The 15682-nt window shown below is 42.3% G+C and overlaps 8 protein-coding genes across 8 annotated transcripts; 4 read left to right on the forward strand and 4 right to left on the reverse strand.

Annotated features, from left to right (window-relative positions):
- Positions 1 to 163: 163 nt before the first annotated feature.
- SS1G_00583 (conserved hypothetical protein) lies at positions 164 to 1813 on the forward strand (the record flags this gene model as incomplete). Its single annotated transcript, XM_001598444.1, has 2 exons — positions 164 to 1630; positions 1682 to 1813. 2 exons carry the CDS (start codon positions 164 to 166, stop codon positions 1811 to 1813), a joined length of 1599 nt encoding a protein of 532 aa, XP_001598494.1.
- Positions 1814 to 2222: 409 nt separating this feature from the next.
- SS1G_00584 (hypothetical protein) lies at positions 2223 to 2420 on the reverse strand (the record flags this gene model as incomplete). Its single annotated transcript, XM_001598445.1, has 1 exon — positions 2223 to 2420. The coding sequence occupies one exon, from the start codon at positions 2418 to 2420 to the stop codon at positions 2223 to 2225; it is 198 nt and encodes a 65-aa protein (XP_001598495.1).
- Positions 2421 to 3873: 1453 nt separating this feature from the next.
- Positions 3874 to 5287, reverse strand: SS1G_00585 (hypothetical protein; the record flags this gene model as incomplete). Its single annotated transcript, XM_001598446.1, has 2 exons — positions 3874 to 5014; positions 5088 to 5287. The coding sequence occupies 2 exons, from the start codon at positions 5285 to 5287 to the stop codon at positions 3874 to 3876; spliced, it is 1341 nt and encodes a 446-aa protein (XP_001598496.1).
- A 4394-nt stretch (positions 5288 to 9681) lies between these two features.
- Positions 9682 to 9939, forward strand: SS1G_00586 (predicted protein; the record flags this gene model as incomplete). The annotated part of the gene is made up of 2 exons (XM_001598447.1): positions 9682 to 9805; positions 9848 to 9939. The coding sequence occupies 2 exons, from the start codon at positions 9682 to 9684 to the stop codon at positions 9937 to 9939; spliced, it is 216 nt and encodes a 71-aa protein (XP_001598497.1).
- Positions 9940 to 10329: 390 nt separating this feature from the next.
- Positions 10330 to 10694, reverse strand: SS1G_00587 (predicted protein; the record flags this gene model as incomplete). Its single annotated transcript, XM_001598448.1, has 3 exons — positions 10330 to 10458; positions 10510 to 10555; positions 10612 to 10694. 3 exons carry the CDS (start codon positions 10692 to 10694, stop codon positions 10330 to 10332), a joined length of 258 nt encoding a protein of 85 aa, XP_001598498.1.
- Positions 10695 to 12247: 1553 nt separating this feature from the next.
- Positions 12248 to 12583, forward strand: SS1G_00588 (hypothetical protein; the record flags this gene model as incomplete). Its single annotated transcript, XM_001598449.1, has 2 exons — positions 12248 to 12412; positions 12488 to 12583. 2 exons carry the CDS (start codon positions 12248 to 12250, stop codon positions 12581 to 12583), a joined length of 261 nt encoding a protein of 86 aa, XP_001598499.1.
- Positions 12584 to 13027: 444 nt separating this feature from the next.
- Positions 13028 to 13822, reverse strand: SS1G_00589 (hypothetical protein; the record flags this gene model as incomplete). Its single annotated transcript, XM_001598450.1, has 5 exons — positions 13028 to 13039; positions 13092 to 13199; positions 13411 to 13557; positions 13642 to 13703; positions 13780 to 13822. 5 exons carry the CDS (start codon positions 13820 to 13822, stop codon positions 13028 to 13030), a joined length of 372 nt encoding a protein of 123 aa, XP_001598500.1.
- Positions 13823 to 14127: 305 nt separating this feature from the next.
- On the forward strand, positions 14128 to 14646 carry SS1G_00590 (hypothetical protein; the record flags this gene model as incomplete). Its single annotated transcript, XM_001598451.1, has 2 exons — positions 14128 to 14427; positions 14503 to 14646. 2 exons carry the CDS (start codon positions 14128 to 14130, stop codon positions 14644 to 14646), a joined length of 444 nt encoding a protein of 147 aa, XP_001598501.1.
- Positions 14647 to 15682: the final 1036 nt, after the last annotated feature.

Raw genomic sequence — 15682 nt, forward strand, 5'->3', positions numbered from 1 at the left:
AAGTCAGAACTTACAAGCCCACACGCCCACACAAAAACACGAAAACACAAATTTCCAACAAAGCACGGGCATTGCCCGCTACCTCCGCCTTTGGCGGACATCTTTTTACTGATTGCAATCGATACGAAGCGCTTCTCAAATTCTTCAAGAAAACTGAAATATCATGGCTTCAGTCGCGGTACCAAGAGATCTCGTCGTAGAGAAGGCACAGCCCTCACCCACGCCCTCTCTTCCCTCTTCCTCACATGGATCACCTCAATCTCGCCCTACAACTTCAAATATGAGCGCCATCACAAGTACCGAAAACCTAAGTATGAATGGAACTCTTACGCCACCTCCTCCGGTTGTTCTCAAGACGGCACCTATGCCCACCACTGCTGAGAAGCCCTCGATGACGAAACGTTTGACAAGAATGTTCTCTACGAAGGATCCAACGAGGTCGGAAAGTAGCATCTCATCTAGTGCAGCATCTGCCTCTTCGACCCCAAAGCCTGCAGATGGTGCCACATCCCCATCATCGTCGAGGCCTGGCTCTCTATCTCGAAAGACTTCCTCACAAGAAAAGAAGAACCCCTCCGATAAACCTAGTACAGCATCTACGACGAGGGATAAAAATAGTTCGACAAAGGACAAAAAGGCACCCGCAAACCATCAACGATTCCTTACTATGCCTGATGTGCAAGGCGGTCATGAGCATCATCTGAAGAGTGCCAAGAGACAAGAGAAACTTGGGGAAATGCTGCGAGGTTTGATTAGCGGGAAGGCGAAACAATCCGAGGCCCATGAAGGCGAACAGCAACTCTCACTAATGTCAAACTGGGTGGATCAGCTAAAGCGTGAGAAAGAATCCCTGGCCACAGAAAAGAAGGGTGGACCCAACGCGACGGCCACATTGGTAGATAAATATGGAAAATGTAATGAAGTTATTGGCCGTGGTGCTTTCGGCATTGTTAGGATATCTCACAAAAGATCTGAGCAGGGAACAGAGCAACTCTATGCTGTGAAGGAATTCCGAAGAAGACCCGAAGAGAATGAAAGAAAATACAGCAAAAGGCTTACTTCCGAGTTCTGTATATCTTCCTCATTACGACACCCTAACGTTATTCACACTCTCGACCTCCTCCAAGACTCGAAAGGGGACTACTGTGAGGTTATGGAGTTTTGCGCAGGTGGCGATCTTTACACTTTAGTTCTCGCAGCGGGAAAGCTCGAAGTGGTAGAAGCGGATTGCTACTTTAAACAGATGATGCGTGGCGTCGAATATATGCATGAGATGGGAGTTGCTCATCGAGATTTAAAACCTGAGAATCTTCTTTTGACTACACACGGCTCTTTGAAAATAACAGATTTTGGGAATGGCGAATGCTTCCGAATGGCGTGGGAAAAGGACGCACACATGGTAACTGGGCTTTGTGGTTCCGCTCCTTATATCGCTCCCGAAGAGTACATTGACAAAGAATTCGACGCAAGAGCTGTCGACGTTTGGGCAACAGGTGTGATTTACATGGCAATGCGTACAGGTCGTCACCTGTGGAGAGTCGCGAAGAGAGATGAGGATGAGTTTTATGAGAAGTATTTAGAAGGTCGCAGGGATGAGGAGGGATACGCTCCCATCGAGTCGTTACATCGGGTATGTCTCCTATTTACAAATTTCGAGCTACATGAACTAACATCAAGATAGGCACGCTGTCGTAATGTTATCTATTCGATACTTGATCCTAATCCTCATCGTCGTATCACGGCTTCGCAAGTTCTCAAGTCCGAATGGGGCCGTGAAATAAAACTTTGCCAAGCTGGTGAGGAAGGGCTCTGACATTATATGCTGGATAGTGGAATTACATGCAGAAAGAGCATGTTCAAGAGCATGATCGAACAAGCAAATGTCCAAGGAGGTATGAAACCATGTAGGACTGAACATAAATTCCGCTCCACCAGCAACTTCGAATGTCATGAGTGTGGTTTCATTTGTTATTATGACCCAACTGGAATGGGAGCATATAAGGAAGTCAAAAACGACACTGGTGTCTCAACAAGCATCGCGCAATGAGGGGTGGCATATTTCACATGAGCATTGCATTACAGCAACAGTTTGGCGTTTCGGGGATTTTTACAAGCAGCATAGCATAGCACAATTTCGTTTCTTCCAAACCCTGGCTGCTTTACTTTTGAAGCCACAATTTTTAAGATTTACTCAATTTTAGCCATGGGTCTTTTTTCCTTTTCTAGGGCGAATTTGGTGGGGCAGCGATACAGAAGGGATCTCTTCTTCTTTTACGAGTACCCATGATACAATTAGGACTATGGCATGATACAGTCGTTTTTTCTTCTTCCTTTTTTGGACAGTTACAAATTTTATTCTCTTCTTTTGAGACTAGTTGCCTAAAGTATTTTCCTTTTGGCTCTCTCTGTCTCATAGTCATAGTTTTTTTTATTGGGTGGATGGATGAGTTAAAATTAGCTTGCTCTTCATGGTTATTACACGTGTGGGAGTTCTTTCGGTAGAGGGTGGAATGACTGCATAGCTTGCTTGCTTGCTGGTTAGTTAGTTTGTTGGCTGGGTGGAAGGAGGTTTCTGTGTATTTGAGCGCAAGAGAAAGAGAAAGAGCGAAAGGAAGTTTACATTACATGATGAATCGGTATGGATGGCTGAATGGATGGGTAGGTGGAAAGGAAAATGGAAAGTTATTGGTTGTGTGTGTGTGCATCCTCCCATACTGCGATACTGCGAGCGATACTGTAGATAAATGATGAAGGAGATTGATTAGAAGGTGTGGATGGATTGATATTGAGAGATTGAGATTGAGATTGGGAAATCCATCCGTGGGTGGGGAATGAATACATAGAACTCAACCTCATACTCATACTCATACTCATTGACAAGTGTAGGTAGGTACCTAGGTACCTAAGAATTATACTGTACCGAGTAAAAAGAGTCAAGATGGATAGAGAAAAGAAAGAATGTGAATGAAGATACAAAAGATTAAATTGAGTTATTGTTGAAATGAAAATATTGAAAATACTGAGAATATTGTGAATGTAGATGTGGTGTACTAGGTAGGTAGGTAGGTATTTATTTAATTTTTATTTTGCTTTCGTTTGGATTTTGACTTTCATTTTTATTTTTATATCCATTTCCCTCCCTTTCCTATCCATATACCCCGTCCATATTCAATCAACTATTTGCTACTCAGTTTAACTGAACAGTTGATCCAATCCAATCCGATCCGATTCAATCTAAACCATTGCCCCCCTCACTACTACACTCTTTCTCTTCGAACTCTGCATCTTTTTATACCCGTGCTGTCCTGTTTGTGACCAGCAATATCATACTGTTAATACTGTACTGTACCTGTAATAATTGTACTTGAACCAAATCATCACATTCCAAAATCACACACAACAAGAAGAAGAGTATTAGAGGGTTATTTTATTCGCATGGAAAAGAATAGACTAGAATCCATTCATTCATTTTCTGAAAATTTCCCATCCCTTAACCTTCACCCCTGCCGCGTCCACCCTCAACTTTCAAAGGCACCAAAAAAACCCTCATGGAAATTCATTGTATCCCCCGTTCCTTTTTCCCATCCATCCATTCAACCCCAATTTCACCCTGTACCACTTTCATCAACCCTAGCGAATTAAATAGATTGTGTCCATTATAACCATGAATCAACGTATCAATCCTATGAAGAATGTAAATAAACCATGAGATCATAATGGCTCAAGAAAGTATACTGACAGGCACGTACAACATGCTCTGCCATCATAAAACGCAAAATGAGTATTGCCGTTCCAGAAAATAAAAGTGAAGCTCCGGTTATAGCATTATTGTTGGATAGACAAAAGAAAGAAAGATAGACGACGAGAAATAAACTAAGAATGGAGGAGATCCCACGCCCGAGTACACAGGCGCAAGAACTCTTCCTTCTTCTGTTGTGTGGTCATTGGACTGTCTCGTCCTTCACCAAATGGCCCAGTTCTTCTTGAAGTTGGAGGACCTTGTCCGAGGGGTGGACTAGCTCCTTCCTCGTATTCTGCTCTAGGTCTTCTTCTACCACTGCTTCGACTAGCCTCTGAAGCTCTTGAGTTGACGTTTGTGGGTGAAGGAGGTGTAGGTGGTTGGTGACCTCCATAGTGTACGAGCTTAGGTAAAAGTTCAGCACGGCCACCAGCTAAATCAGCTTGTGCATCCTCAGCAGAACGGTATTCACGAGGACGCTGATGTCCTGCGGATGCAGGTGGCTGTGGTGCATGTCCTGGAGATGGGAAGCCTGGCCTCGAGTTGGAATGCGAAGAATTCGAATTTGAATTTGAATTTTGGTACATGTTAGCTCGTGGTGATTCACGGTGTGCGCCTAGATTTTCAGCCGCGAAGACATCCGCGATTGGTGGTAGTCTGTTGGCAGTTTGAGTAGCAGGGACGTGGTGAATGTGAGATGTGTTGGAAAGATTCGAAGGTTGGTTGGCGACGTGACGGGTCAAAGGTTGTGGTTGATGTCTACCAGGAAAGCTGTGGTGCATAGGAGCGGATTGGATAACTCTTTCGTTTGCGAATTGCTCGTGGGACGGTGCAACAATGCTTAATCCTGGCGGCGCCTTTCTCCTCGATGTACCTGGTGTCTTCGCTGGCAACCCACTCAATTCCCTTTCTTTAGCACTCTCCATTGGCGCATCACCTGGCTTTGCAGTTTGTTGTAATCGTGACTCAATGATATGCCTCTGTTGTTCACGGACAGATAAACTTCGCTGTAATTGTTCTCGCATCGTTGGATCTTGTGTGACAAAGCCTGGCGAGAGACATGCTAATCCGACGTCTTGAATACCCAGTCCACCAGACTCAGCACCTCTACCTGTCAATTGACTAGCTGATGGTCTTCCAGTACCCGGATGGACACTTGAGGTGTTTTTGGTCAGGTCAAGCTTTCGAGGTCTATGACGGGAAGAAGCTGTGATTTCAGGCGAGGATGGTTCCTTTTTCACAATTATCTTGGGCGGTGGACCATTTCGAGAACTACTGAAATTATGACGTTAGTATAATTGTATCTGACAATGAATGAATTGATAATAAATCGAGAAAAAGTACGTACGTAGTAGGTGAAGGTTTTGTTGGAGTTGATTTTGGGCTTCCGCTCCCTGTACGTTGTGCTGCCATTGTTGCGTTCGGTGTGGCCGAGGTAGGTACTCTTTGCGCCGGAGGAGAATTCGAAGGTTTCGAGGGTGTGATATCAACATATGATGATCTATCGTGAGGTACAGGTGAAGGAGCCATTGCAATAGCTGTACTCATTTTGATCGAGGTACGAATGTGTATATGAATGAGGAGGAGCAAAAAAGAAAAGGATTGGTGTGGGAGATGGTGAAACTTGCTGATGTTTGAAAATGAGGGAGCCTTCTCGCTTTCTCGCTTCCTCGTCTCCAATCAATCGCTTGTAAGTAGGTAAGTAAAGTAAAGTAAAGTAGTAAAATCTTGTCTTGCTTGAATCACTCTTCACTCTTCGCTCTTCGCTATTTGCAGTGCAAAGAGTAAATAAAATAATGCACGCGTTACTGGTTTATGTGGTGTGGTGTGGTGCAGTAGTAAATGGCTTCTCTTTCCCTTTTACCTCTTCCCTTCCGATTCTTGTACTCTCCCTCTTTCCGTATCTTTCAAGATTCGGATTCGTGCGTCCGTCAGTCGGCGTATTTCCACAAATTCAGCGTAGAATTTGATTACTATACTTTCTATCCGATGTACAAAAGTGTATAGTCGCAAACCACAGGGTGAGATGTAAAAAACAAATTGTGGCAGTTTCGTTCCGTTGACACGAGCGAAAGTTGTGAAAGCTGATTGATGCCCAGAGCTAGCAGTAATAAAGCGAGGTTTTGCGTATTTTTGATGGGGAGTTGGATGGTGGTTTGACTCAAGTTTTGACCCTCTCTCTACCAGTTACGTAGCGTAGCAGGTAACGAATAACGGCACTGGGTATTTATTTCCAGGTATACTGTTATTGTGGTGAGGAGTGAATGAATCCCTGTGAGATGTTTATGTATGCGTACTGAAGAGGAATTGACTTCGAGTGTGAGTTTCCTTTTTGAATGTGCCGACGCGTAAGAGTATAATCCTGATGTGGTGTTGTGAAGATCCTGGTACTGACACTGACTGATTGACTGACTGACTGATAGCAGTAGTCGAAAAAGGAAGGAGGCTTATCGAGTGATAGTACCGTACACCAGGAGTAGTGATATGGATAGCTTTAATGCATATGATGGGGTGAAAGGTATCTATCTATCTCTCTTTAGATGCTGTTATCGATGTTGTTATATGTAGATAAATCAACAAAATCAAGTCCGCGAGCAAGAAGAAATAGGTAGTAACAGATGCGATTGAAGAGGGGTTACTCCTTCATAAAAGAGGTCGCAGCAGTTTGAGAAAGGTCACATTGGGTCAGGATGGGTGGCGGTGAGGTTTTATGAATCAAATTGAAATCGAGGCTTTTTCCAGGCTTTCGAGGTAATCGAGGTTTGTTTAGGTGGGTGTGTTTCAGGTTATTTCGTATACAGCATAAGTTAAGACTTCTTAAGACTCTTAGCGGGATCCTATATACTTTATTACCCAGGTAGTATAGATGGTCGGTTTTAGTTTTTAGTAGATGCAGAAGTAGGAAGTAGGCTAAATCTATCTATGGAGTATGTTTATTGATAACCCAAACCATTCATTCGATATTAATAAAATGTTCTTTTTCCTTTTATAAACTCTGCCCACCTACCTAGGTATCCTCAGATAAATTGGATGATTGGATTAATTAGACTAATTGAATTAGAGATGCAAAGAGACCCTCTCCACCTCTTAAAATGGTCAAATCAAGCAGGCAGATACCCAGGTTGATCAAAAGGAAAGAAGAAGGGAAAAAAAAAGAGGTTCAAACACCCGTGCTAGTGCTAAGGAATCGTGTGGTGCACTGGTGTCCGAATACTAGCTAGTTAGACTGAGGAGCAGGGTGGGAATGGATTCATTGGTTATCCAGGCTGTGATTCAAGGTTCTTTCGGCTGTATGGGTTGTATGGGCTGTATGATTGTTTGATATGGTTGTTGGTAATGGATCCAATGGGTATTCGATATTGCAATGGTGATACGAGTTCACATACGTGGGTATCGATTTGTCTGGATATTGAAAGATTGACAGGAACAGAAAGATTGACTTCCAAGATGAGATCTTGGAATCTGGATACAGGAGCTGAAGGTTAAAAGAATTGATCGAAGTTGGATACTGGATACTGGATACTGCGTGTACAGATGGATCCAAACCCTTCTACCGGTATAATAGAGTGGTATTCCGTCCAACTTGAGGCATCGCTGAAGGATCCTTGGTTGAGAGTCAATGCGTTACTTCCAACTCATGTAGATTTCAAGATTTCAAGATTCCATTTATATATAGTCCGACAATTGGAGTTTGGCCTTTCTAGCCTTTTCCTAGGAAAAGACTTGAGAGGGGTTGACGTTTTGATAGAGATTAGGGAAAAGATAAAAAGGAGGGGAAATGATATGTTCCAGTCAAATCACCCGTCTCATGTATTTTTGAATGCCAAAAAGGTGCTTTCGTATGGAGGTATGCGTATGTATTCGTGTGTCCAAAGACGTAACTGTTAGTTGGGATCCATAATAGTAAATAGATTTGAAGATCTCATATGGAAGAATTCCCAAAGGAATAGAAATTGGAGAAATATGGAGTTTCATTATGGAGGGGAGGGATTGGGAATTTGATGAAGATCCAAATTATCCATCCATTCGACACAACTTTTGACGTTTTGTTTCTACGGAGTATGCTGGGTTTGATTCATTTGCTCTGATGGGTAAGGATTTCATTAAAGTTGGAAGATCAATGCTGTTATCGTTAAGCATTGATATCATAATTCAAGATGGGATGAAAGGATGAATTCGCATATACTATGTCCATGCAGTTATTTGTTGATGTGTGAACCATTCACCATTCCTATATTTGATACCTACCTAGCAAACGACAGCCATGAGTTAGTTGTGTTGCCATACGAGATTCCCTCCATAAATTGCTTATGCGCAATATATCGTATCATACTCCCAAGAGAGAAGAGGCTCATCTCAGGAAATGAAGTTCAAAGGAAGCTTGGACTTTCTGATAATGAACTATTGTTTTACATTCAACTCGAAGGGCAGAGAGTGCGGTACCTAGGTAGTACCTGGCCTGACGGGATTCGGATAAATAGAGTTGTTACCTAGGTGCCTAGTAGTAGTTATTATTATTATTATTATCCTTGGTGAAAATAGCAGATTAGATCTGGGCAGCCGGTGTTAATGTGGTGGGTGGATGCGGTTGGCTCATGAAAAATAATCAAAACATGAATCCAATCCTAAATGTCTTTGGCCATTACCATTTTCTCCCCCAAATGGATATAAGACATGATCAGAAATGATCACTATTTGTATGGATCGCCGTTGAAGAGTCTCAGCTAGATCTTGAATGGTGAAGACCACCACAGAAAACCAAGGCAAGTTTCAATGTTTGTGTTCTTAAACCGTCCCATGAATCTAAAGATTTTCATCAAAACTCCAAAAGATCGTTTTTCATGCTTTTGAGTTTCAACCTTTTTTTAACCCCGGTAAGTTCTGATCTGCAGGATCTAGAAATCAATATTTCATAAGTGCTTTATTATTAGTGAAACCCTTGCTAGTCCCGCATCAAGTTTTATTCAAATTGCATATCGTTATCATCATTTTAAGCTTAGGGGCGAAAGCATTTGTTGTCCCTTTCGTTTCAATGATAATTTTATGAAATGAGATGCAGTCCTGATCTGGCGAGCACTTAATATACATCACACGAATTTGAAATAATCGTTAGATCTTGCATGCATGTGAGTGACTGTCCCTACCGAGGAAGTAATAAATAATTATTACTTTACAGTGCTTCGGATAATTGCATCGAATATCTGATTTGTACAGAGTACACACTACTCCGTACATGTCATGTTCTCGAGGATCAACTTTCTCGCTTGCCGCCCTGACGATCAATCGGGTGTGCACTGAGGATAAGCATGGTCTGTGGACACAAACCCCTCTTCTTCCATACAACACATCGTTGTGAAGAGCTGAACTTGAGCCATGAGAAAGGGTATTCCAGCTTAAGATCATAAATGTTTGTGATAAGAACCATCCGTTGCTCGCATCGCCCGCCCTCGATTAAGTTCGTATTCCTCCTTGGTTGCTACGAATAAGCACGTACACTGTCCAGACAGTACTGATGACGGGCCCCTTATGACTGACTGATGACCTTCGGAGCCACAAAAAGTGTACGTGACACAACAAAGCTGACTTGGCTTTTTCAAACCCAATCGGTGATCAAGAACATGGACATCGAGACTCAACAGCTTCAGATCTGACAGCTCCCATTCGTTGAACAACGAAGTTGACAAATTCTCCCACAGCCAGTCAAGGCAAGTCAAGAACCGAGGCCATTTTTTTTAAGAAAAAACACAACCAGCCGAACCCCTCATAATATTGAGTGAAAGTGTGGTCCATGCGGATGTGGCCTTAAAAGAATCCCTGTTACAACTGCGACGGTTGCGTTTTACAAAACGAATACCCTGGCTAAAATACAACCAACCAAATGGTTCAATGAATAATCTTCCTTGAAACGCGCCTCACATCCCCCTCCAATCAAACTTCTCCACATGAAAGAAGATGCCGTGGAAGAAGTTGGCCAAGATGATTCCGATAGTGACAACGCAGATACGGAAGCTCTTACCAGGAGAATGAAACACGAAGAAAAACAATTGCTTTTCTTATTTCTACTCGGTATATTAATCACATTATCCTCTGACTCTTTATTGCATACAGCCATCGTCTCCAATGGCATGTTCCACCGACGAAGTCTAGCGATGCTTCGGTGCAAAGGAGTGTTTCCCAGGAGTATATCTCGTTTATGGTAGACGATCCTTGTACGTTTTTCCGAGAGCAATTTTGTATATAAATGAATCTTGGTAGAAGTTTGTCCTTTCAAGAAGCTGTTTTTTTCTTCGGATATTTAGTAGCTTTTACTTTGTTTCGGAGTCATGATTTTGCATCTTCGTCTCGTCGGATTAAAATAGGGGGAGTGATGGGAGTTTATTATCTGGATCCTGATTGATCAATTTTGAGACTTGGATTCTCTGAGTGCTTGGAAGCGCGCTCATCCATCCCTACAGGGTTGCTATAGCCTGATATGGCCTAAGCAGATGCCTCAGCAGCGCTTGTAACCTCTGTCCGCTAAAGCCTGGATGATTTCATTGGTTCACTTCTGACAACGTCTTAATTGCTGAATGGGCGGAATTCTCTTCAGCTCATAAATGATCAAATAGTTTCTTTTGGGGCGGGTGGATTCCTTCAAAAACTTCGGCGGTACCAGAGTAGTTCTTTGGGATAACGATGCCGAAAGGCCTTGTGAGATTTCGGAAGCCGATGGGATATATCTGACAGTTTAGCCTTTTTGTACTCATGTCTCACACCAGCTTAAAAATTACCAAATGCTTGATAAGGTAAAACGGTTCGGTATCCGTACCCATGAATCTGAGAAAGATGTCGTGATGACTTCTTAGTATATCGGAGTAATCAACCAGACGAACGGGTCTGCGGTTCCAGGGGCGGGAGGATAATCGTACTCTACTAAAGGAGTTGTATTGAGTGAAGGATCGAGCATTGAGGCCATGAGCGAGTACACTTTGATAGACTATAGGTTCAAATGTCAAGACCTTCCTTTACCTCAACATTTGATATTGCTGCTACGCCCAAGTGCTACAAATTATTACAGATACCTGCTTCCCATACAGCCAGCATCTCATTCTATGAAAACAGCTAAGGTTTTTAAAGCATTAGCCATAAACAAATCAATCATCAATCAATACGATAGTCAATACAACAATCAGAATTACCAGGAAAATCCCTATGATGGGGAGTCTACAAAAACGTGATATCTCTATCCAAACTCTTCTCAATTCATCTGATGATGATCTATATCAACTATCACTCCAAACACCATATACAAGCATAGCTGACGAGGTATACCAAATCCCAAATTTTTCCAACAGTCCAAGTCAGTCGGATATCAAGAAACCAAGCAACCAAGCTGTAACGATACTGTACTGGAGGCAGCGGCTAAGGTTTCGTCTGGTTGGTAGTTATGGGTTAAGGCTTTATCACTGGTATTCACTTGGAAGTGAATTCGTTACTAGATCAAGTAGAATGTAGGTAGACTAATTGATAACTAAGTTGAGCACGAAGCTCCTAAACTATGAAACTACTCTGACTATATAATGAACGAAGAAGGGAGCCCCCAGGAGCTTTCTGGCTCCTCAGTGCTCCTTATCACGTGATTCCTTTTCATCCCAGGACACTAATGCTACGTTGTAACATTATAAACTATTATCACGTGTTATAGGATCACATGAATAGTCTTGTGAGGGAGCGAGGGAACGAAGGAGCGAGATTCGAATCTCGCTCCCCAGCTCCATCGCTCCAATGTTGGAATACGAAGGTCTATATAATCAAGATGGATTCCCTTTGTATAGAGCCTCGTGCTCAAGATCAATCATTTAGTATACTCTACTATTAGTTACGAATTGCATTATTTGTTGAAACTGAGTTGTTTGGAAGTAGTAGTATTCTTAGATGTAGGTTAAAACTAAGGATCTAAGTTACAGTAATGGTAGAATTGAAGATATTCCCAATTATGGTCCGTGCACCATAATGGTCATATGACCTCAATTCTAGGCCCATAATGACCTTAATTTCAACATTATTGTCATTACTTTAAGTCCCTGCTTGACGCCTAGTTATAAACCACCTCGAGAGCCTAGAGCACTTCCACGTGATCTAGACGGCAAACCTCGTAACAATATTATTATTAAAAGTTCTAATAATAATAGATAAAAAGAATATAATATTATATAATTTCTAATAAAAATTGAATAAAAAGAATATTAATAGATTAATTTATATATTATAAATCGATTAATTTTTCAATAAAAAACTTTCTAAATGGGAAAAATTCATCGGTTTCCAGGAAGGAGAAAATCCCATCCATATTTAAACAGAAAATATAAACAGCCTCAGGCCCAAACAAAAAAATATCAAAAAGATCCCTTATCTACACGTGACATTGACAAAATTTATCAAAATTATCAATCTTGCCGTCCTTCCCAATCAGACATTCCCTTTTGCGCCTATCTAACTCACGATAACCCTCTCCCAAATAACTCAATCATGGCACCACGAAAGAAGGAAGCGGAGGCTGAAGCGCCTGCATCGACACCTGCAGAAGATGTACCGATGGAGGAGGTACCCGCAGAGTCTGAAGGCGAAATCCTCATGCGCGAAGATCCGCACAACCCCGCCGCGATGATGTTCCAAGAACAGAGACTTCGTATTGTAAGAGCGCAGGAAATCCTCAAGGAATATTGGGGTTGTTTTTTTAGGAGAGTGTGCTAATTTGGTGGAATTTAGCTCCCTGGGTCTACGGATAAAGCTGCTTCTTTTGAGTTTAAGAAGGAAGACCACACATTAGGCAATGCATTGAGATATATTATCATGAAGAAGTAGGTTGAATTCCTAGCTGCCTGCTAAACGTTGAGATTGATTCATGCTAATGATATTGATTGCAGTCCTGATGTCGAATTCTGCGGTTATTCGATACCACATCCTTCGGAAGAGTTAATGAACGTTCGAATTCAGACATACGGTCAGTATCATTCGTTCCATATCTTGTGGAGCCAATTGGCTAATGCTATGATAGATTATTCGGCTGAAGATGCTTTGAGAAAAGGATTAGATGATCTGATAGACCTTTGTGATGTGGTCGCCGATAAGTTCACAGAGGCACGGGAGGCGCATGCTTCTAAGATGGAGACATAAAGCAGGTAATATATTGGGTATGATATCTTAGATAAAAAGGCATGGTAAGGCGTATAAAAGGGGAGGTTCTCATGGAGTTCAATTGAGGTTCATTGGGATATGTACAAAGCGACAAAAATAAGACAACAACTTCTAATTGCGTCCCTGTATATCGAGGTTAGAATGGACTGAAGAGGGGAGTAAATTGCAAACATACCTCCAGGAAACCGGCCATGAAATTTTGTGGTAGTCTCGAAGTTGGGTCTTCTTCTTGTCGGAAATACTTCAAGATGTGAGGAAGTTGTTTCCAGTAATTCAATGTCTCCTGTTAGGGCATAAAGTCAGCAAAGAGACTTTATGTACAGCCCAATGCATCTAAGAATCGACAGCTGCGTCCCCAGACTGCGCTCATGCCAGAGATCCTTTCCATATGCAGAAACCTCCCACTATATCATGCACTATACTACATAAAACCCCTCTTCCATCTAGCCCCACGACATTCCCCAGACATAACCTCTTTAATATGTGTAACGTACCTGAAATTCCGCATGGCTCTCATACAACAACTTATCCACCGTCTGAATTTGATTCACATATCTGTGCCTTTCGAACTCCGACCGCATCTTCGTCCTCAACTGTGAAACTGGAATGCCGAGCGAGTACATCGTTTGGATTTCCGGAGCCTACATCAACACCCATCAGTTTCCCTACTCCCTACATATCCGCCACTTCTCCGGATCCTTCCTACAGATTTAGAGCAGACATACAGCACGGATCCATTCTCTGTAACTCTTCAATACTCTTGATTTCGCATCAGTCCAGTTGACGGCTACAACACCAATTAGCTTCTCTTCTTTTACAAAGTCATAGTACTATGGCTCAAAGAGTATGGAGGCGGTACTTACACTGGCGCGTCCGCTGCGCAAGATAAGTAGGATTAATAACCATTGTCGCTGATTCGTTGTGGTCTCTTCCCTTCAAACCAGACCTCAGAAGATGAGGTTCATTAACAGAAGCGACTGATCCAAATGCGTCACGTGGATGCGACGAACCTTAAATTTTAAGCCCGGAGCTCGAGGCTGACGAATTAATTTTCGAGAGCTTGCTTGCTTCACCCCGCCTACAAATTGATATACTTTGATACCCATTACAACTACAATCTCATTTTTGACACAAAGACAGCCCAACAACCATACATCAAAAAATTTCCTCATCATAACAGCTACAACTACTACTACATTAAAATTGCAACTATGCCCGCCATCCGCCACTCCTCCAAGCGCAAAGCTCCTCCCCAAGGCTACAGTGACATCGAAGATTCCCTTCTAGTCTACAGCAACAAAATGAAAGATGCCATTGCGGCTCCACCATCTACTGGTCCCCGCCATCAAGCCACCTGGGAAATTACACAGATAAATCATCAGCGGAGTAGATACGTATGGGATATGTATTCCGAAGAGAAGATTAGCAAGGCATTGTATGATTGGTGTGTCAAGAATGGTCAGTGTGATGCGACGCTCGTGGCAAAGTGGAAGAAAGAAGGATATGAGAAGGTATGTTAATTTATTTCCTAGGGATGTGATGGTAGATGAATGCTTGAGTGGTTTACTAATGAGAATGTGATATAGCTCTGCTGTCTGAAGTGCGTTCAAACGAAAGAGACAAACTTCAACTCTACCTGTATATGCCGGGTTCCGAAGGCGGATTTGAAGGAGGACCAGGAGATTCAGTGCGTTAGTTGCGGATGTAGAGGTTGTGCTTCGAGCGATTAGGCTACTAGCTTTTTTTGCAGCTTGTTCGCCGATGCTCACTGCATTTGCGTTTGTGAGAGAAATGCGTAAAGCGAGAGCCATCCTGCTTTCATTTAAGGGAGTGATGTTTATTATTTGTTTGAGTGATGATGGCCAGAGAACCAACGACATTCAAGGATCATCATGGAGGGACTTGAGAAACGTTCACGCGGAATGGCTGAGGAGGAGCGCAGCAATTCTATGAGTATTATATGCTCTGTTACTTTGATGATACCAGCATTTGGCGTTCAGGATATTTATGGTAGGACATAAAGGAAGGCAATATTCAGAATGAAATAGGTGCATGGTTGGGGGTGTCGAATGTTAAGTTTTTGAGTCGCGCAGTATGAAAGAGAACCACAATGTTTTTGAGGTCTCTCATCATCATTAATTACATTACGAAGCACAGAATTGGGTGCTCTAAAAAAAGCCCTAGAGCACAGCATTGCTTATTTTGCGGTCTTTCTAGATGGGAGTAAGCCGAAACATCTCGGGATGAGTCCTAAAAGTTCCAGATATTCATCTGCGAATGTTTGTTCTACGGGAAATTGAAGAGAGTGTAGTGTCCAGCCTCCGGCTCGCATTATGGAAGATCTACTTCTGAGGGTGAAGCTACATGCATATTTTGCATTTGCACATGAGGCAGATAGTACCTAGATAATGAGAAGAGAGAACTAACATCCAAACCACTCGGCAAAGTTGTTAGAATATTCAAAAATGGATAGTGAACTCATTACTCCTACTGAGACAATATAATAATCGCCTAGTCTAAGTCTGAAAGCGCGAATCAGGCAAGATTGTATACAAATTCACATTGACCAAATATTATTATGTACTGACAATAGCACTCCTCCTGGAACCCCCGCAAATCTGGGGGATATGTAGACATTGAGCGAGAAGATGAGTAAATTCTCACTGGGAAAATGGTACTTGAAGAGCATACTAGATATAGAGTTCAATATGTGCATGACGAAGCAAGCGCATCTGGGAGGCTTATATAAACTAAATACTCGAGAGG

Source organism: Sclerotinia sclerotiorum, genomic scaffold, assembly GCF_000146945.2.
Source record: "Sclerotinia sclerotiorum 1980 UF-70 scaffold_1 genomic scaffold, whole genome shotgun sequence".
In the NCBI taxonomy this organism is placed as follows: Eukaryota; Fungi; Ascomycota; class Leotiomycetes; order Helotiales; family Sclerotiniaceae; genus Sclerotinia; species Sclerotinia sclerotiorum.